Here is a 21,490-nt window from a genome sequence, read left to right as displayed (position 1 = left end):
TATCATTTTAATTACTGTGAATTAATTTACATATATATGTGTAAACACACTAGTATATAAATACATAATTAGGAAATTCTAGTATATATGTGTATACACTGTTTGGGGTAAATTTAATTTCATTGATTTTTCTTAATTTTCTTAATCAAAATACTTGAAAAAACCTGGCTTTGGAAATTGGCATTATCTATAATTGATGCTTTTGAAGCTTTAGCCTGAAGCTTGATGATTGAAATACTGAGTGAACTCATACAGAAGTTGGCAAATATTGAATTTATATTCATTTTTTATTATTTCCAATTATACCAATTTCTTCACTCAAAACCTACAATTAATTCATATAACATACATTGTAACTCAATCAGCTGGAGCTAAAAGCTAAATACAATGACTACGTTGTGTCTTAATGAACCAAAGGAAACTTTGCAGTCCAAACCCAGCATCAAGACATAATTTATCATCCCTTTGCAAGGATTTGAATAACAGAACTTAATAAAAGTTGACAGGGCTGTTTGCATTCTTTCTCATCAGAGCATAGCAGAAAATTTACTGGTGAGTCTGTGATTTCTTACCACTTCTTCTATTCATGTCTGCTGTCTCACTGAAGACACACCTCATTTTCCCTGTGCTCTTCAACTCACATAGTTTCAACTTAAGAATTTTAAGAAATAAAATCTGGGTATGCTGGTGTGTGCCTGTAACCCCAGTGCTTGAGAAACTGAGGCAGGATTGCTGCATTTACACAATTGTCCTCGGTAGCAAAGTGAGTTTGAAATTAGCCTGAGATATATAACAAGATCTCATATAAATAAACGAATAAATAAATGATCTAGATAAATATGTTTTATTATTTCAATATATAATTATAGTTTGCATCCTGATTGTTTTATGTTTTGCCAGATGTATTATAACATTTTGGGGGATGCATAACCTCTTCCTCTCCTGTGATTTTTCTTGTAGTCTATCATTTCTTTTACTTATAGGAAATATACATGTTCATGAGAAAGAATAATTTAACAGAAGTTTATGTGTGTAATTCTTAAGCGGAAATGTTTCAGTTCATTTATTTAGTTACTGATTCTGCTGATTACAACAAAAGCCAGGGCTATGATCTAGGCGAACTTTCAGACAATGATCTCAAGTTTGCAATCCCCTAGAGAAAATCTTGGAGCAAGCAAATATGGTTTGTGAGTTCAATCTGAGGCTTTCTTACCAGTGCTTAAAGCCAGCTAAGTGGCTGTTTGCCTAAGTTCCCTGAAGGATTTGTATCCATTGCTAAGGCTCTTACAACATGCACTTTGAGAGTAAAAGTGTAGTTTCGTTATTTATACACTTCATTCAGTTTGTTATTTAATTCAGTATTTTTTCATGTAACCTTGTGTCCTTCTAAAGTGAAATCCGGACAGCATGGAAGGTGACGCAGGTGGCCTCTACTAGAGAGACTGTGCAGAGAGTGACCACTGTACTTCGACAGAGTGTCTTAGTTCGGGAGGCAGAGAAACCAGAAGCCCCAGCTAATTAGAAGATAAGAATCTGTCAGGCATACAGAGCCAGAAGTGAGCGGTGTGGCTTCTCTGGCCTCTGGCCCAGTTTTTCCAGTTGCTTCATCTCTGTGAAGCAATTACCTTAAAATGCATGTATTGTGAAGATAGTGGAGCAGAGAACACCTAGATGGCACAGAACCACTTGGGATGTCAGGGTAGCCTTCCCCAGGAGTAACTCTGCGCCACAGTCTGTAAGGTGAACCAGTTTTATTAATCTTGGCACAGTTCTCCATCTCAAAGATTAGTTCACCCTTGTTCACAGGTTACTAAGGTCAGGGGACTCTCCTAAACTGTCAGTGTTTGTAAAGTCTCCTGGGCCTCGGATCAGATACACATCCTTCTCTTTGTGGATCCTTTAAAGTTGGCTTATGGCCCTGTGGCTCCTACTTGTGGCGAGATTGTTACAATTCAAATACAACTCAAACCTTCTTTTCAACCAGCAAGATAAACTTGGAAGTCTGTTACTTGAATAAAGTACAGATAAAAGGGGAATGTTTACTGCTGTAAGTATCTACACCTTTAGAAAAATAAAAGAAAAAATTTCCAGTCACACAAACATAATAAAACTTAAGATTTACCAGGAGAGCAAATATTAAAGGATCAGCAAATAAGAGCATCTAAAAGGTATTTTCGTTGTGATTTAGAGTCATTTCCTTATATGCAAATGTCTGCAAAATAAAGGTTAAAGATATGAACATTACCAAGGCACGTTACCAGTATGGTCTTTCTTATGTACCTACATACCTTCAGTTATTCACAGTGTGAGCTAAGTGTCCCCAGACATGCCTTAGACACTCTTTGATATTCTCTAAAACTCTTTCTTCTGTGTTTTAATACTTTTGGAATGTTTTTCATCTAGTAACACTCTGAAAAATTCAGCAGTCCTACCTACATGTTAGCCATATTAATACCAACATATTAGTATTCAAAGATATATATGTGTATGTAGACATGTATATGTATAACATATAAATATATGTATGACTCTAAATACAGGGATATCATAATCAGAAATATTAATTATCCCTTAAGGGAGATACTAGACTTTTTACAATACATTGTCAAGAATATACACGCATAAATATACATGAAATAGCTTTTAGAATTGCCGTTAAATTGCTATATTAAAAAGCTGAAATTATAGAATGCAGTTTTATTTTTATACCTAATGTAGTATGTATTTGTGTGTCTGTATATGTGGGTCTGTGTCTATGTATGAGTGTGTGTCTCTGTACGTGTGTGTCCGCGTATCTGTGTGTCTGTCTGTGTCTGTTTCTTGCCTTTTTGTGTGTGCTTGTCAGTATCTGTGTATATGTGTGTGTGTGTGTGTGTGTGTGTGTGTGTGTGTGTGTGTGTAAAACTGTGCTATAATACGGTAAATTGCAGTTTGGACATATTCATTTTAAAACATTTTGTATCAAGTTGCTCAAAAGTATGAAGGGCTATAACTCCTGGGAAGATGTCCCACTTTTGTTTTGTCTCATGTACTTCTGATGTGCTAATTACAACACATGTATTTGTTTTCTCAGATCTAGCCAGGCCTTGTGTTCTAGCTCTGTAATCCTAGATGCTCCATAGGTTGAAGCAGGAGGCTCACAATGCGTAAGCTGCAATGTAAACTTACGGCCAACTGCGTCAAGTTAGGAAGATCTTATCTCAGAATGGAAAAGGGGGTTAAAGGCATAGCATGGTGGTAAAGCGTTTTGTTTGTCTTGCCTATGAAAGATACTATTATTACCAAAAAAATAATCTATATAATTTTTAAAAATATTATCTCATGTGTGCGTATGTATGTACTATATACATGCCTGTTTCCTGAAGAGGCCATAAGAGGGCATCAGCTCCCTCAGAACTGTATTTAAAGACAGTTGTGGGCCCTGATGTGGGTGCTGAGAAGCTAAGCTGGGTCGTCTGCGAGAGCGGTAAGTGCTCTTGACCATGGGGTAGTCTCTCCAACACCCAAGTGTTTTAACTAGTATTTTTGTACTCTGTTGACATTTAGTGCTCATGGATCTGAGTAAAACTCACCTTTTCGGCCTAAGGCATCCTACACCAGCCACAGTTGTTAGACACAACGTTTCTTGTGCTGCTTCATCGCCCTGGTCATATCCTCTGTGGGGAGGTCCTTTTAAGAATTTCTCATATCCAGTTTCGTCATCCAAGTTCTGATCCCAGGATTTCTTGCAACACTTTGTACGCTGTTTTAAAAAAAAACACTTGTTTTTAGTCATGTGTTTATGGGGGGGGTATGCATGTGTGTGCGGTGCTCTCAGAGTCTAAAAGATGGGCATAAGAGCCCCTAGATCATAAATGACAGGTAACCGTGAAAGCCCCAACTAGATTCTCTGCTAGGACAGTGTATGCTCTTAACCTCTGGGCCATAATTCCAGCCACTTTTGTTTGTTTCTTATTTGTTTCCCTTTCTCTAGTCTCATTTCAATTTTTTAATATTATGTCATTTTTATCTCCCTTGTAACAAAGTTACCAATGAACCACCCAAGCGACTGAAACAACTTTAAGCCCATTTCTATCTTTTAGGGTTAGATTAGACTAATAGAATTTTTTTAAAGTAACATTTCTTTTTTGTGTGTATGGCATTCTTGAACTTTCAGCTTTTCTTTCCATAGTAACTATTTGCTGGAGTCACCTCCTTTGTAAGTCAAATCGCCAACCCTGTGGCTTGCAATACACTTCTCTATATTCTGTATTGTAATTTCTGCATTATAACTCCATTCGCTGCCTGTGTGTTCTAATACAAACACATTTCAAGAGGCTTAAATGAGAGATGACAGTCCAAGCAAAATATCTTAGACAGGAAGGCATTTGCAATTATTTCATAAAACGATGCCAAAATATTGTCACATATAGTATCTCAGATGGCAAATTCAATAACGTCTCTTTGGAGAAACATATTTTTATAAAGTTCCTCTGTAAATCAGTCCAGGTGGCTTCCTTTTATTCAGACGGGATTATTTTCAAAATAATGGAAGGAGGGGAGAGAAAAGAGAAACCCAAACTGTTTCCCAGTAGCGATCTCCTCCAGAGTCATCTGGGAAGGGAGTTTTGCTTGGTCACAAGTGACTGGCCCCTGATTTTGAAAGGAGTGATTCATCCTTCTTTGAAACAAGAGATAAGTGGGGGAAAGAGCCGTTTAAAAATGACTTTACAACTGTTTCCTTTGGAGCTATGACTTCTTTAGCTGGAATGCGATCCAGAACAGTTTCCCTTTGAGTCTCGCATTTGCCTTGAGCGCTTTTCTGTCTCTCTTCCCCCACGCCCCCATCTCACTTCTTCCCTCCCTGTCTTCAACAGATTTACACTGACTGGGCCAACCACTACCTGGCGAAATCTGGCCACAAGCGGCTGATCAAGGATTTGCAGCAGGACATCGCGGACGGGGTCCTCCTGGCAGAGATCATCCAGATTATTGGTGAGACCTATCCTCTGACATCGCAGAGAGAGCTTCTGCTCCGCACACTTCTGCTACACCGTAGTTTGGCTTGAATGGACACAGAATTGTTTCATGTGTCCAGGAGTTTCGACTGTGGCTATCTCCGATTTAATCAAATGTGTTTACGCCAGACTGACAGAGGCATTCTGGCCATACTTTGAAATAGCTCGAACTGTGCCTGTACATAATATAGCAGTGTCAGAAATGAAAGCTTCATTAAGCCATATGCCTCCCATGTGTACATTTTGTTGACCGGAGTCACTCATATCCTGAGACTCCTTGAAACTGGATCCTGATCCAGCAGGGACAAATGTGAAAGGTTTCATGTCAGCAGTCATTTTGGCACATGCTGGAAAACCAGCAGCAACTTCCTTCTCATTCTATTTTGTTGTTGTTGTTGTTGTTGTTGCTTGGTTTGTGCACATGGAATTGTTGGCTGAGAACAAGTGTGCACTCCTGTCCATGGCTTGGGAGACTGAATAGGGGAAGCAGTGGAGTTTCTGCTTGGTGTTTTTATTTTTATTTTTTAAAGGTCTCCTTTTATGTGTGTGTTTCACTTCATTGCTTAAGCATGTTCTTTTTTTTCTCTCTCTTCTATTTTGTTTCTTGGATTTAGCAAATGAGAAAGTTGAAGATATCAATGGATGTCCTAGAAGCCAATCTCAGATGGTAAGAATCAGATTTATTCTCAATCTTAGTGTTTAGTACCACTTTCAAAGTTAACTGCATTTGCACAATTGCTTTACAATTTTTCTGCACGACTTCCTGCTTGTATAAGAAACCATGTGATCCCATTTTCCGCCCTCTATTGTGGAGTGTTCAGTGCCAGTGCAATAGTATCTTACAGTGAGGAATCTGAACTCCTGAGCAACATGTTTCTAGGTATTTGTTCTGATCCTGGACTTTTTTGTTCTTGTCTTTTCCTGTTGTTTGTTCTGGTGTTTTATAGTATGTAATTCTGTATGCTGGGCTGTCTATAAACTTTGTTTCTAATTTAAAGTCATACAGTTTTATTGAGCAACTATTTTAAGAACAGAGCTTACCATGTGCATTTTTCAAATACAAGCATAGTGTTTTACTTGTTCAGCACAAAGTTCAATGGGCTCTTACCACTATTGGAAACAGCTCTGAAGGCTTGCTGGGCATATATGCTGAACAATGTATGATTCTGAGATAAGATTCATGTTAGCTTCCAGAAAGCCCTCAGTCTGGAGGCCTTTTACCCTAGCCCTATCTTTCCCAGTGAGCAAAGTATAATATTTATAAATAAAACCATAGATCAATAAGCTGCTCAGATAAAAACAAGCAAACAATAAAAAAAACAAAACAAAACAAACAAAAAAAAACGTGCAGACAAAACAACTCTAATCACAAATTGACAGCTTAATTTTCTGGGAGGAACCTAATGAAGACTGCCTCTACTGACGACACACCGAGTTACCAACCTGGACAACAGCCCAAGTCTCCAAGCATGATTGCTTTAGAAAATTCTCATGTTAGTGTGGCACAGGCATTTTGAGGGTCTCAATGAATCCTTGTCATAGATTTGGTCAAATGAAAAACTCAAGAACTTCTTAAACCTGCTGACCTGCTTTACTTACTGCCAAAAAAAGTGAAATCCAATGTAATAAAAGATATTTATTTTTTCAAGAGTGATTAATTAGACTGTTTAAAACATGAGTGCCCACCCCTCCGAAAAAAAAAAAAAAGAAAAAAGAAACTATTAAAATGTCATGATCTACAGCTGTTGTGGAAAAAAAATACCATAAATGATAAGGCCTCTATAAAAGACATGAGCTTTGATGGTATTTCCTGATCTAATTACTCTCCACATAAATGGTACTCTGTGGAAATTAATTACATTTGCTTTGTAAGGTTTTACTGCTGGCATGATAAAAATAGGATAAATACAGACCCTGCTATGTTAGTAGTTGTGTGATGTTGGAAAAATGTGTAAACTCTCTGGGCTTTCTCAGTTGCAAAATAAATCCTAATTGAATGTTTTACACACACATATATATATGTATATTAAAATTAGTTTGTGTATATATACATGCTAATTAACATAGTATGCAAATATAGAGTAATTGTATTATGAATATTACAAGTAACACATGAACGGATTAGCACCTGGTAAAACACGAGAGCCTCTCTTGAGAAATTTGTTAGTGCCTGAGATGTAGGTGTAATAGTTCCTAATCCTAAGACTTGATTTTGTTTTCCTCTGTTAACCACAAGGAGGTGGTAGAAAACATAAAGTGTTTCAAGTCTAGAGCTTTCTGTCTGTTCTGCTATCCTAAGGATGGTGTAACCTAAGGGTCTGATGTACAGACATTCTCACGTAGTTGAAGACAGGGAAAAAAAGATCTCCACAGCTCAAAGTTGTGGAGAGGCAATCCCCTGAAACTGAAGTGAAGCATTTTGCACCTAGAATTTCTAAAAATCTGCAGAAGCATCTTAACATCAGACTTTGTTACTTTTTTAGAGTTTCTTGTTTGTTTTTAGCCCTGCCATGCAATTGCTTGTATACAATGCTAGCTCAATACCCTTGCTTCAGAAAACAGAAAGAAAAACAGAAAGAAACACAAAGACTGAAAAGTTATGATGTTATGAAAACTGTGACTCTCTACCTCTAAAGAGTGTTAGTTGGAGTCATATTACATTTTGAAGAAGGACCACTTGGATCATTTCTTTGTGATTGTTTGAACTTCAATTCTGAAGTTGGCACCAGCCCCTGAAGTTAATTGAGAAGAAAAGCTGTGAAACAAATGTAGTTTCTGGCTGGACTATTTTTGTCACTGTTCTTTAGAATGTTGATTGGCACTGTGTGATTAATGAGTACAAACCCCAGACTAGAGCAGAGGCTAGAAAGAGGAAAAGACAGACAGTTAGGGCAGCATGACTAGGCGTGTAGATCAGGCATCTGCTCCTGTCAGGATGCTGATAATTCTTACTGTGAAACCCAAGGCTCCACCTCAGAAATCAAGTGCCATCCTTCCTCACAGAATGACTTTCATCACATCTTATGTTATTTCATCATTTGTGATCAGTATCAGCAGCAACAAAAAAGACGACTTAGAACAAAACCTTCAAGTACTAGACTGCCTAGACCTACAGAATTTATGGCCATTGTAGAATCATGTTAAGCACTTAATACTAGAATTCTGGAGTGTGTTGATCTATTTGCCTAACAGTAGCCAATAGGCAGCTCAGTCTTCATGTGGACCTCCGAGTATGAGGAATAGGGGCTGTCTCTGACATAAACTGGGTTGCCTGCTCTTTGATCACTTCCCCTTGGCAGGGTGGCCTTGTCAGGCCACAGAGGAAGAGGATTCAGGAAGAGCTACCTACTGGCTACATCTGAGCAGGGGATTTAGGTCCTCTCCATGTATGGTCATTGACTGGTGCATCAGTCACTGCGGCCCTCCCCCACCCCAGGCCCAGATTGGTTGGCTTTACTGGTCTCTTTGTGAAGCTCCTTTCTCCTCCAGGTCCCTCTATACCCCCATTCTTCCATAAGCTTCCCAGAACTCTGCCTAAAGTTTGGCCTGAGTCTCAGCATCTGCTTTGATCCCCTGCTGGGTGGAAGCTTTCAGAAGACATTTATGGTAGGCTCAACTATGTTCATAGGAGCTTTCTTCATAATAGCCAGAATCTGGAAACCACCTTGATATCCCTCAACCAAAGAATGGATAAAGAAATTTTGGTACTGTATTAGGACTTGACATAGCCACGCATTAAAAGTCATCCAATTTGTCCCCCACTGGTGAGACATGATAGGGGTCAGATGGTAGGGGAGGAGTGCTTCCCCTCTCTGAGGACTAGGGGAGGGGGAGACTGGGAGGAGATGGGGTGGTGTGGAGGGGAGAGGCTACAATTGGGATGTAAAGTGAATCAATTAAAAAAATTTTTAAAAGACCTGATACAACTATTTTAAAATCACTGTAGGTGCTACCTGAGGAAAATAGAATCTACGTTAGATTTCAGGTGGATGTGGAAGACGGCCAGTTGGTTTTTGTTTTTCAGCTAAATAAGCAAGCTGGGGATACCCATAGAAGAAACAAGGTTAGAAAGTGCAAGGAATAATGACGTATTAATATTTTGATGTGCAGAGTTTTTGATGCCTGTTGGAACAGAAAGCAGGGAGTAATTTTAGGTTGTTACTTTGAGCTTCTGTCTGAGGAAGTTAGTGACTAGGCTGTGTCTTATAACACAGGTGATGGATACTAAAAAGGAAATCTTGGAGGAGGTCTGTGTAAATTCAGCAGTGAAAAGGTTTATGATGGAGAATATTAATATTTATGAGGCAGACGTCAGGAAAGGAAGAGTGGTGAGAGTGTGTGTACTCAGTGAGACAGCAGACCACAGGTGTATCTTGTTAATACTCAACAATAGTTTTCACAGTTTAAGCTATGGTGTTTACTTTAGCACAAACACTGAGTAAAATGAGTTCAATAGAATGTAGCAGATGCTATCAAATGCTCCTGAGCCTGGTTATGCTGGCATGAGTACATCAACTTTGGTAATCAGATGGGTGTTTCTAACCTATAGGAAAAGACTCTTCTATAGGGTCATAGTCTATTAAGAAGTAGCAACCAGTGTGATAGCCATTGGGCCACAATTCATTTTTATAGGGATCGTATCGAAGAGACAAAGAGACTGCTGGAGAAACAGGTGGGCAAAGGGGCTAGTTTTCTCTGTGGTGAGAGAAAGCAGAGAAGATGGTTAGCAGTAGGAACTGGAGAGAAGGCTCCAGTTTTGAGCACTTGCTGTTCTTGTACAGGACTTGGGATCCATAACCAAGAACCTACCGACAGCTCGCAATGCTCTATAACTCCAGTTCCTGGGATCTGACACCCTCTCTGGCCTCCTCAGGCCTCAGGAACACGTGGTGAATGGACATACATGCAGACAAGACACTCATACATATAAATAAGAATAAATATGTCTTTTTTTTAAAGGAAGGTAGCAATAAAGAGAGAAGCGGGCCCATAGTAACAAGAACACAAGTGATGGTGTGAAGTACAAAAGAAAGTGGTTCAGGAAGCAGTTTTGAAGTCCTTGTGAAAGACTGGCTGTTAGGGAAAAATGTTAAAAAACAAGCAAAAAAACATTTTCCTTTGTGTCATACCATAGATAAGTGTGAATTTATGAACTGTGGTATTGAAGTAGACTAAACAAAAACTTGAGGACTTTAGATCAATGATCAGAATTTTAGATAATGTTAATATACTGTTCTATCTTATTGCTTTTCTCATAATAAAGAAAAATCAATATATAGTATTTCATATGTTTTGAATTGTAAAATAGAAGCAAAATCAGATATGTATACATATATAAAATAATATAACAATGTAACTTTAGGTATCATGGTCCAGAAGGTGCATATTTAAGAAAAATATCTTATTCCCTATATCACTCTGGGTTTCTAAGAAATAGTTATGTTTTATCAGTGAATTTTAGGTTATTATCATCTTGAAATATAGACATAGTTTTTGTGAGATCTGTCCAAACACTATATTTAACATCATTTGATGGTGAAATTACTAATATGGATGACACCTGTTGAGTAGTTTCTAGTTAGGTATTAATAAGATCCAAATTGTATGTTCTGCATGGCATGTATTTGGTGAGCTTACATGAGGAAATAAACTAATAGACTATAAATACCAGGAATGTCCTGAATGTCCTCAGTAGATTAAAAATAGCAAAAGAAAAATGCCCAACATTTATTTGAAAGGCAGAAGCACAAGTGAAAGATTCTCAAACAAGAATGTTAGACACGAAGAAAAATTGTTTTGGAAACAAGTTTTTCTTCATCTTAAGATAGACTGTAATACTCCAGGATCTCCAGAAATGCCCAGATGATGTGGGAATTCGATGGTCTGAAATTCTTGTGAGGCAAAAATTAGTTTGTATGACATTGCTGAGGATTAAAATGTGTGGCTCAAAGCATGCCTGTTCTGTACAGTGCAGACCTCTATGTGACCCTCCTGTTTGCTCATTTGCGGTTTAGCTACAACCTTTGGCTGCATTTTTTTTTATCATCATATCTTGTATGCTGTTGTGTAAAATTTGCTGACAAAGGGTGTTTTAAGATATTTGTTCCTCTTGAATTCTTTGAGCATTGTTCTTAGAAGACAGAAAGGTAGAACTGAGTGTCCCATCCTATTGTGATCCCATGGCCCACGGGGTTACGGCTCCTGAAAGATTTTTTTTTTTTCTGAATTTACAGACATGTTTACGTCTTTCTATAGTTTGACTTGTCTGACCATAGAAATAGGTACTTATTCTTGATAGAGATGTTTTCCAGTTCAGTGGCCTTTAGCGTTTTAATTCTTTCAACCACTGCTTGTTATTGTTGCTCTCCAGAGGGTATCTTAGTTAGGTTAAGACAAGAAAGGAGATTTTGACAAAATAGGGAAGAGATAAAGTCATAAAATGCTCTTACGTTTTAATAAAAGTTTATAATAGCACACAAGGAAAGCTCAGTTCCTACCTTAGTCTATTCACAGGATCACCTGCCGTTTTGAAAGCTGCTAGTTTTGGAATGGTGAGATAAAGAGATTAGTGAAAACAAATATTTATTACAAATGTTTGTCTGATATATTAGGAAATACTAAAGAAAAAATATACCTTAGTGTTCCCTTTCTGACTTCATTGTTTGTACACAGTCACTAAATATAGAAGGAATATAAACTTCTCTTTTAGAGAATTTAAGTTTTGAGACTTTCTACCTGATAATTTTTAAAACCAAATGTTTATAGAATTGCTCTTTTATTAGTGAACATACGAGATGAGTTATATGGGATGAAATTGATGAAACTAATCATCCTTCTGACCGTGCCTCAGAAAGTGAAATTTGAGCTTCAGACTGTGTAGACAGCTGACATCACAGTCCACTGGAATACTGATTTTTTCCTTATCAATACTTTGTCTTATGATTATTTCATTTTCTATTCCTAGAGATGTTTAGCATAGCAATTTAAAATGTCGACCTTTGAATACATATTTATGAAACTTATTAGATAAGACTACACTAATGCTTCACAAAGTTATAATTAAAGGATTCTAGTTTGAATTTAATCTAGCTTATGTGGATAGTCATGAACAAGGATTCCTAATTATTCTTGTTACACTTTGAAAAATCATATTGTTCACCTGATTTTTGTTAATTGTGTTTAATATATCAAAGAAACATAAAAAAATAATTGCATGGAATCCAAATTTTAATGGTAGTTCTGAGAATCTGACATCATAATTTATTGATTGGATTTCAAACACACATACACATAGGCACACATACATACACAAATATAAACACCTGGAATTAGATGTTTTACTAGCTCTAATTCCTTTGCAATCAAAACAGCTCTGCATAAGAATGAGGTTTCATTGAGAATACATGTGTTCCATATTGAGCAAGTGTAAGAAATGTGGTTTGGACTCATGCCTCAGGCCAAGCCTGATATCTTTTAGACTTGTTTATAAATAAATTTGACAGAATGCAGTCTGGAACGTAGACCACTGGATTTTTGGCTGTTCCTATTTCCCCTCCTTTCATTTTAAATACATAAATTTTAATAGAGGCTTTAGGCATGCAGCAAATTTCAAAGTTATCAAGGTTTTTCCTAGATTTTCTGTTCACATATTCACATGCTCCCCTAATTATCAACACCCAAACCCCAGAGTTCTCAGTTGTTGCTGGTTGATTACTTTGGCACATCTGTACTGGTCACAGCACATAGTTCACATTAGTGATGATTTGGAAAATTGTATATTGGCTTGTATTCATCATCAAAATAGTTTGAACCCTATAAAAATCCTTTATAATAATCTTCACATATTCCTAATCCCTGAGAACTTTTGTTCATTTACTATTATTCCCCATAGGCAAATGGCCTTTCAGATTGGCTTCTTTTACTTAGCAATATGCATTAAAAATCACTTTACATCATTACCTTGTCTGACTCCTCCTCCCACTTTAGTGCTGAATATTACCCTACTGTGTGAGTGTTTTCCTACGTATTATCCATACATCAATTCATTGAATGTCCCCCTACTAGCTTGCAGGTCTTAGCAAGTTTGCTGAAGTTGCTAACAAAGTCTCTGTGCAGATGTTTGTGTGGCCATCTGTTCCTACACATCTTGCCTCGTTAAGATGTGGCAATTGCGACTGCCACATCATATGGAAATTTGTAGCTCTGAAGTAACTCCCTGCTAGGTGGCTCAGCATCGTTTGGATTCCTATTGAGAGTCAAGTTTCAGTTCTACACATTCTCGTGAGCAGTTGGTACTTGATTTACTCCACATTTTGGACGTTCTGAGTAGGATGTGTAACATAATCTCACTGTCCTTTAATATAACACTGTGGTGACATAGGGCAAGGGGCTATCTGTTGTCAGGGCGTGGTGCTGCATTATTTTCAGAACTTTGGTTCTATATTTTAATAAGACTGTGTTTTCTTATTTTTGAGTTTTAAGGGCTCTTTTTGCATTTTATTTTAATAAATTTTATTACTAAAAACCTTGCAAATAAAAACATCACACCCAAAAAATGAAACAGAACCAAATTGAAATAGAATTCTGTTCAACTTGTGAATCTTCACATTCAGTTTTTTACTTTTAGTATTGATTATACTTTACGTACTCATCCACCATCAAAACAAAAATAATAAATCCATGACAAAATTAGAGCTAGAAAAACAATGAGCTTTATATCTTCTCTTATAACCAGTATCTATTTTACATAAACTGTTTATCTGAAATGCACAGAAATAATGTATGTGTCTAGTGTATACATTTTAGATAAAACATATGTTTCTTGTGTATTTTTGATAACAGGAATCCTTGGGAAATATTTCCATCCTCTGTTTTGTTTTTTCATCATTATTTTGCAATTTTTTTTTTCAGGTAAAATGTTGGAGCCTAACATCTCATTTCATTCACAGGCAATACATTTTTTTTATTTTTTATTTTTTTTATTTTTCCATTTTTTTTATTAATTACACTTTATTCATTTTGTATCCCCCCATAAGCCCCTCCCTCCTCCCCTGCCAATCCCACCCTTCCTCCCCTTTCTGCATGCATGCCACTCCCCAAGTCCACTGATAGGGGAGGTTCTCCTCTCCTTTCTGATCTTAGTCTATCAGTTCTCATCAAAAGTGGCTGCATTGATGCAGGCAATAACATTTTATGTTGCATCAAAAAAGCCATTGCCACATCCAAAGTGGTCTACATTTTTCTCCTGTGTTCTCACATTTTCACTTTTAGTGGCTTATTTTTAAAATTTCTTTTTCACTTTAAATTAATTTTCAGAAAAGAATGCAAAGTCCACATCTAGGTTTGATGTTTTATGTACGATAGCCAGCTGTTTTAACAACATTTTTTGAAAATACTCTTTTCCTCACCACATTGCCTTTGCTTCTTTATCATATTACAGTTGTCTCTACTTACGTTCCTTCTTTTATAGGCTCCCTGTTCTGTCCATTGTGATCTATTTCTTCTCTTTTCTGTTGTCACACTGTCTTAATACTGTAGCATTGTAGTAAGTGTTACATTGAGTCCTGCTAGTGTTCCCACCCATTTTATTATTTTTGTTCCATGGTGATCTGTTCACTATTATGTGTCTTTTACTTCTATGTACAACATTATAATCATTTCTTCATTGTTTTCAAAATTACATGCTGGGGCTTGATTTGAGCTTGAATTCTCTTTCTCTCTCTTCAACATTTTAGTACCTCTACTTTTCCTTTACTACTCCCAAACTTGTGATATAAATAAGCATTCTTTTCTAAGACCACATGTGTTTCATCCATTTGTGGCAGGAATATAAATGTCCATGTCTTCGAGGAAGGGTGTGGTCCTAAGACAGAAATAATATTTAAAGATTTTTATGGTTAAATTACTCACTATTGAAGCATAAAGCAGCTTTGTGACTATGATAAAAACACCACAGTACTGTTTAGTTTTGCTTCTTAGGAAAAACTGAAAAGAAAGAACTTATTTAAATTGCTGATATCTTCAGGTCAATGAATACTGATGATGCTTTTCAAAATGTTACGATACTTCATTCTACCCGTTATAGTTCATGGTGATGATTCAATGTCATTTATATTTGAAAATGAATGTTAACATTTGATACTTATTATACTCCACCAAGTCAGTTAAGTTACAGTGATTTTGAGCAAAAAGAAACTTATCTGATAAAATCCTTGTGAACTTTCCATATCTATGCATATATTTATTAACATATAGACATACACATAGAAATGTATCAAATGTATCAAAGCAAATATGTATTAGGAGAAGCTTATTTTCACATATGAACAGTATATATTATAAGAATCCCTCTCTACTTCTAGTATAGGTATATATGTATATTCATATAGATAGATACATAGATATACACACATACCTAGTTTCTACTATTCAGTTAAACTCTTCATATTTTAATCTTCACATAATATTTTGAGGAAGGAAATAAAAATGTCTTCATTTACATTTCACACCTTAGAATCAGTAACCTTGGGAGTAAACATTTCTCAGTTTCTAATAATGTGTATATTGTAATACCCAAATGAAAATTACACTCATTTTACAGTTAAGCGTTTACACACTTTACCAAGGTGCCTATTAAGTAAACACATTTCTTATATCCAAACGGGGAGCACCTCAAAACAAAATCCTGAAGAAGACAACGAAGGAAAGAAATACAGAAGAGACAAGTAGAGTCACATTGCAATTTTCTCTATCTTGCGCTGCTAATTTGGGAAAAAAAGAAGCTTGGTGCCCTAAGGTCTCAGTAGCGTTGGCACCTAATCAAGGTTTTGCTCTCTCTCTCTGAAGAATTGTTTTATGTTTTTTTGTTTTTTGTTTTTTAAATCACAACTTCAGAAGGTGAGACTTTGAAAGGAGCTGCTCACAGAAACCCAGGCCACCCTGATGTAGTTTCTTCTGTTATATTCAGCATTACACTGAAATACACCACCTGGAACTGTTGTACCAAATCATCACCAATTTGATGAATTAAAAGTATTGAAATTTGGTCCAAGACCTTGAAGGCATAACTAAAGTAGTTATCGCGAGGCCAGAATCAAGAAGCCATTTGGTCTGTGCTCCTTTTAAGGGACTGAGCAAAATTTCATTCTGTGTCATTTCGGGCTTTTGGTGCCTGTTTGAATTCCATGGGTTGTGGTCCCATCCATGATCCCTGTTTTGGTCTCTGAACATGCACAAATGCAGTACATACCTAAGAAACCATCTGGAGGTCTTTAAATCTTGTGAAGTTACAAAATATGTGGGGCAAGTGGATTTTGCATACTATTTTGTCTTTACCTTCTATGTTCACCTGACATCTTTTTAACAAGTCCTTTGTGCTTGACACTATGTCTTAACTATGTGCCAATTGTGTAGACAGTTTTAGCCAGGGGAAAAAACAGCTCAGTTACAATGTCTACATTACATTTGTCAGAACAGGGTCAGAGGAAGAACAATGTCACTACAGGCTGCTAGGTTTCTGTTAAATCCCGGCTGTACAATGTATTAATCGTTCACACACAAATTCAAAGACAATCACGATAGGCTTCTAGTAAATGGGGAAAACAAAAGTGAATTCTATCAAACTTTATGGGGACGATAAAAAGTGTTTATACTTAGAATACATAGCTAGGTGCTTAAAACTCTTTTCAGCTTGCTCTCTGTGCTAGCTCTGACAAGTCAGGGTGGGAGAAAATTGAGAAGTAACATCTATACCACTCCTCTTGCTTCCATTCTTAGCACGTTACATAGAATGTGCAGACCGCCTCTCCTTTCACATAACATGTTGTGAGGCTAGAGTATTATGGCTAAGTTGTTAAAATAAAACACAGTGAAATCATCGTTAAAAGAATCATTCCATTGCAAAAAAACAAAAAAACAAAAACAAAAAAACAAAAACAAAAACAAAAACAAAACGGGCAAAATTGATTTGTGAAGGTTTTCTTACCTTTTATGAGTAAAGGGATATAAAATAGATACATCGCTTCCTTTAACTAAAACATACTGTTAGAGCAATCTTTCTGATCAGTCTTGAGTCTTGTCAGACCATGGAGGGTACTCATCTTTAACATACCCTCTTTCCGTGTCTTCATATCCTGCTTCCAAATTGCTCTGGATTTCAAGATTCTCAATGCCCAGAGCCCCTTTTGCATCATCACTTCTTCTCAGTGGTTTTTTTTTTTTTCAAATAGATTCAAATTCTGTTAACCTTCTTAGGAATTTCACACTGGTGAATACTTGGGAGCTGTGAAGAAAGACACCAGTGAGGCCCAGTACCATACGCTGCTGTTTATGTATCTTTTTTGAAATTTATCATACAGTGCTTTGTATTATAGTGATGTATGAATCTTTACTGTCTCAGCAGCTATTTTATAAGCTCACAAAGCCAAAGATCTTGTAATTCACTTTTATATCCCTTCACCATCCCATGAAGCCCTTGGCTCATAATAAACTGTCTATACTTCCTGGATGAATTAATCACATAGCATTAACCCCTATATAATGGATATAATTTAAATGTGAATTCTAATGCTAATATTATTCATATTCAGGCATTTAGTTTTTAAAGTTATAATATCCAAAGTAGGCATGAAAAAAACCTGTGAGAAAACAAGCTTACATCTGTTAATGTTGTGAAAGACTCTTCCAAGGTACATTGCTTAAAACAGGTTACACCAGTTTTGCTATAAAACAGGTCAATAATCACATAGCCTAGTGTATGAGTTCAATGTTAAGATGTTTTTTGTTTTGAGTCAATTATTCAGCATTGAAATAAATAAATGCAGCTGCTTGTAGTATAAATGCTGTGTTTATATCTAGAACACATTAACCCTCAGTTAAAATCATCAAAGGTATAAATATAGTTTGTTTTGAGTTTTCTATAAATAAAGATAGTATGATTCCTCCCTTTCCTCATTTGAAATCCAGTTTATAATTTAGCTGTTGCACATGTCCATATTCTTTTTATTCACTTTTTAAAACTATTTATATTTTTATAAATTACAGTTTATTCACTTTGTATCCCTGCTGTAGCTCCCTCCCTCATCCCCTCCCAATTTTACCCTCCCTCCCTCTTCTCCTCCCATGCCCCTTCCCAAGTCCACTGCTAGGGGAGGTCCTCCTCCCCTTCCCTCTGACCCCAACCTATCAAGTCTCATTAGGAGTGGCTGCATTATCTTCCTCTGTGGCCTGGTAAGGCTGCTCCCCCTTCAGGAGGAGGTGATCAAAGAGCCAGCCACTAAGTTATGTCAGAGACAGTTCCTGTTCCCATTACTAGGGAACCCACTTGGAGACTGAGCTGCCATGGGCTACATTTGTGCAGGGGTTCTAGATTATCTCCATGTATGGTCCATGTTCTTAAGGAGCAACCTAAATGTTTAACTATGAACTATGAAGTGATTAATGTTTTGCACACTGGGTCTCAATTATTTATGGGCCTATGTGAAATTATTGGAAATTAGACAGTGTTTTAAAAGACATTTTAGGGTGGCATCTCTTTCTTAAGTACAATAATAAGTACTTAACGAATAAATGACCCAGTTTTATATAATATGAACCCAAATGGCAGTGCTATAATATGATATAAAATTAGATGGAGAGAAGTTATATACATTTTATTTCTTTGTTTGTTCGTTTGATTGGTTTTGGTTTTCTCCAAGATAGGGTTTCTCTATGTAGCCTTGGCTGTCCTGGACCTCACTCTGTAGACCAGACTGGCCTCAAACTCACAGAGATACACTTGCCTCTGACTCCCTGAGTATGGGAATTAAAGGTGTGCACCACCATGGCTGGCTATATATTTTAAAATTGATAGAATTTGCTCTTCCTATGCAGGATCTGAGTTCAATTTCCACCTGTGTTAGGGGCCTCACAACCAACTGTAAATCCAGTTCCAAAAGATCTGATGCCCTCTTATGATCTCTGCAGAAACTTTACTTGCAAATACATGGACACATACATACACACACACGTAAATGAAAATATGATTTTAAATGACCTCCTACTGAAAGGTTTTATTTTAGGTATTTGTAACACCATTAAATGTTTAGATAGAATCTGAGAGCTTCGATGCCCAGTTTACCTGTATATTTTGATACTTCTGAAACTATTTATTGTAAATAGAACTTAGGAACTTTGGGTTGTATTTTCATTATCCTGTATTTTCATAGTTGTTTAGCCATGATGAAATGTAACACGTGAAAGAGGGAAAGTAGGCATTCTATACCAGTAACAGGTAAATCACTAATGGGAGAAATGATTTAAATGTTGCTAACACATTAAAAGGGAAGTAAAAGTCTTTGGAGTGATTACCTACCAGTTGGAAATAGACAGCTAATGCAGCAGATGAGGAATATAATTGTGGAACTCAGAATGGATTTATTTGCAATGCCACTTCCAGGAGATATGTGTGTGAATATCATTATGTCTCAAAAGAAACTGCATAAGTTATATAGTATTATAGATCATATAAGCAAGAGATACTGACTTACTGCAGACTGTACCTTGAAATTCCCACAGAGAAATGGAAGTAGAGCAAAATTACATGAAAGGATTTCCTTTGAGGAAAAAAAGAGGCTGAGTACAATATTTGAAATTACCCAAATATTTAGAAAAACAAAAATAAAAATAGTTTTTAAACTGGCCCCTATCTGTGGACATTATTGTTTTATTCACTAGGGGATTAAACTGACAAGTCTGCTTTTAAAAGTACTTAAGCTGTTTCTTATGTAGAGTAAACTTTACAAACTACTTGATTAAATTTTTGCAAAACAAGATTAAGATAAGCTTATATCCATGCATGGTCCTTAGTTGGAGAAACAGTCTCAGAAAAGACCCCTGTGCCCATATATATTTGGTCCTTGTGCAGCTCCTGTCCTCTCCAGGTCTTACTAACTCCCCCTTCTTTCATATATTTCCCTGCACTCTGCCCAAGGTTTGGTTATGAGTCTCAGCATCTGCTTTGATACTCTGCTGGTTAGAGTCTTTCAGAGGCCCTCTGCAATAGGCTACTGTCCTGTTAACTTGTTTTCTCCTACTTCCAATGTCCATCCCATTTGTCTTTCTAAGTGAGGATTGATCATCTTACCCTGGGTCCTCCTTCTTGTTTATCTTCTTTGGTGTACAGATTTTCGAATGTTTATCCTATCTTATAGATCTAGTACCCAATTATAAGTGAGTATATACCGTGTGTCTTTTTGCTTCTGGGATACCTCACTCAGGATGATCTTTTGTAGATCCCACCATTTGCCTGCAGATTTCATGATTTCCTTGTTTTTAACTGCTAAGTATTATTCCATTCTGTAAAAGTACCACAATTTCTGTATCCATTCCTCCATTGATGGACATCTAGGTTGTTTCCAGATTCTGGCAATCACGAATAAAGCTGCTACAAACATGGTTGAACAATTGTCTTTGTGTACTTGAGCATGCATGAATATAACCTACAAACCCTGCTAGGATGTAGCCCATGGCAGCTCAGTATCCAAGTGGGTTCCCTAGTAAGGGGAACAGGTACTGTCTGACATGAACTCAATGGCTGGCTCTTTGACACCCTCCTCCCCACAAGGGAGGAGCAGCCTTGTTAGGCCACAGAGGAGAACATTGCAGCCAGGCCTGAAGAGACCTGATATGCTAGGGTCGGATGGAAGGGGAGGAGGACCTCCCCTCTCAGTGGACTTAGAGAGGGGAGCAGGGAGAAGATGAGGTAGGGAGGGAGGGAAGGATTAGGAGGGAATACGGGAGGGGGCTATAGCTGGGATACAAAGTTAATGAACTGTAACTAATATAAAAAATAAAAAAATTAATTAAAAAAAGAAAACAGAGTTTTGATGAAAATGAGATAACTTGAAATGAAAACAATATTTTAAGAATATATAATACACCTTGATAGATTATAATTATTATAATTATATTATTATATTATATTATTGAGAAGAGGGAGGTAGGGTAAGATTGGAAGAAGATGAGGAAGGGGCCACAGCTGGAATACAAATTGAATAAATTGTAATAAATGATAATAATAATAATAATAAACTTAAAAAATAAAAAAGAAGGAAAAAATATCACTTCTTAACTGTTGTTATTTTTTCTGTTTATCTATTTCATTCAAAATACAAAGATGTATTTGATAGCTTGCCTTAGTTTCTCCTTTATTTTGAAAGATTGCTTTGAGTTCCCATTGCATATGAAATGCTATGCTATGGGCAATGGAGATGGCTCAGGGATAAGGACCCCACACTTTCAGAGGACCAGAATTCAATTCCTAGTACCCATGTTATTTGGCCACCAATTGCCTGCAACTGTAGCTTCAGTAGCATCTGATGCCTCTGGCTTCTGTGGGCCCCTGAACTCACACACACATACCCTCACACAAATAAACATAACCACAATTAGACAAAATGCCAACACACACACACACACACACACACACACACACACACACACACACACACACACAC

The 21,490-nt window shown here is 36.8% G+C and overlaps 1 protein-coding gene across 2 annotated transcripts in view; it reads left to right on the top strand.

Annotated features, from left to right (window-relative positions):
• Positions 1-21,490, top strand: part of Nav3 (neuron navigator 3) — a 329,995-nt gene that overhangs the window by 88,483 nt on the left and 220,022 nt on the right. For both annotated transcript variants that reach the window (XM_055626040.1, XM_055626039.1), the window contains exons 2-3: positions 4,857-4,974; positions 5,612-5,664. In XM_055626040.1, coding sequence (XP_055482015.1) covers positions 4,857-4,974; positions 5,612-5,664 — 171 coding nt within the window. The remainder of the gene's footprint in view (positions 1-4,856; positions 4,975-5,611; positions 5,665-21,490) is intronic.

The sequence above is a fragment of the Psammomys obesus genome, unplaced genomic scaffold (assembly GCF_907164565.1).
Source record: "Psammomys obesus unplaced genomic scaffold, mPsaObe1.curated_primary_1811, whole genome shotgun sequence".
Classification (NCBI taxonomy): domain Eukaryota; kingdom Metazoa; phylum Chordata; class Mammalia; order Rodentia; family Muridae; genus Psammomys; species Psammomys obesus.
Note: the sequence above shows the minus strand (reverse complement) of the source record. Positions and strands in the feature narration are given on the sequence as shown.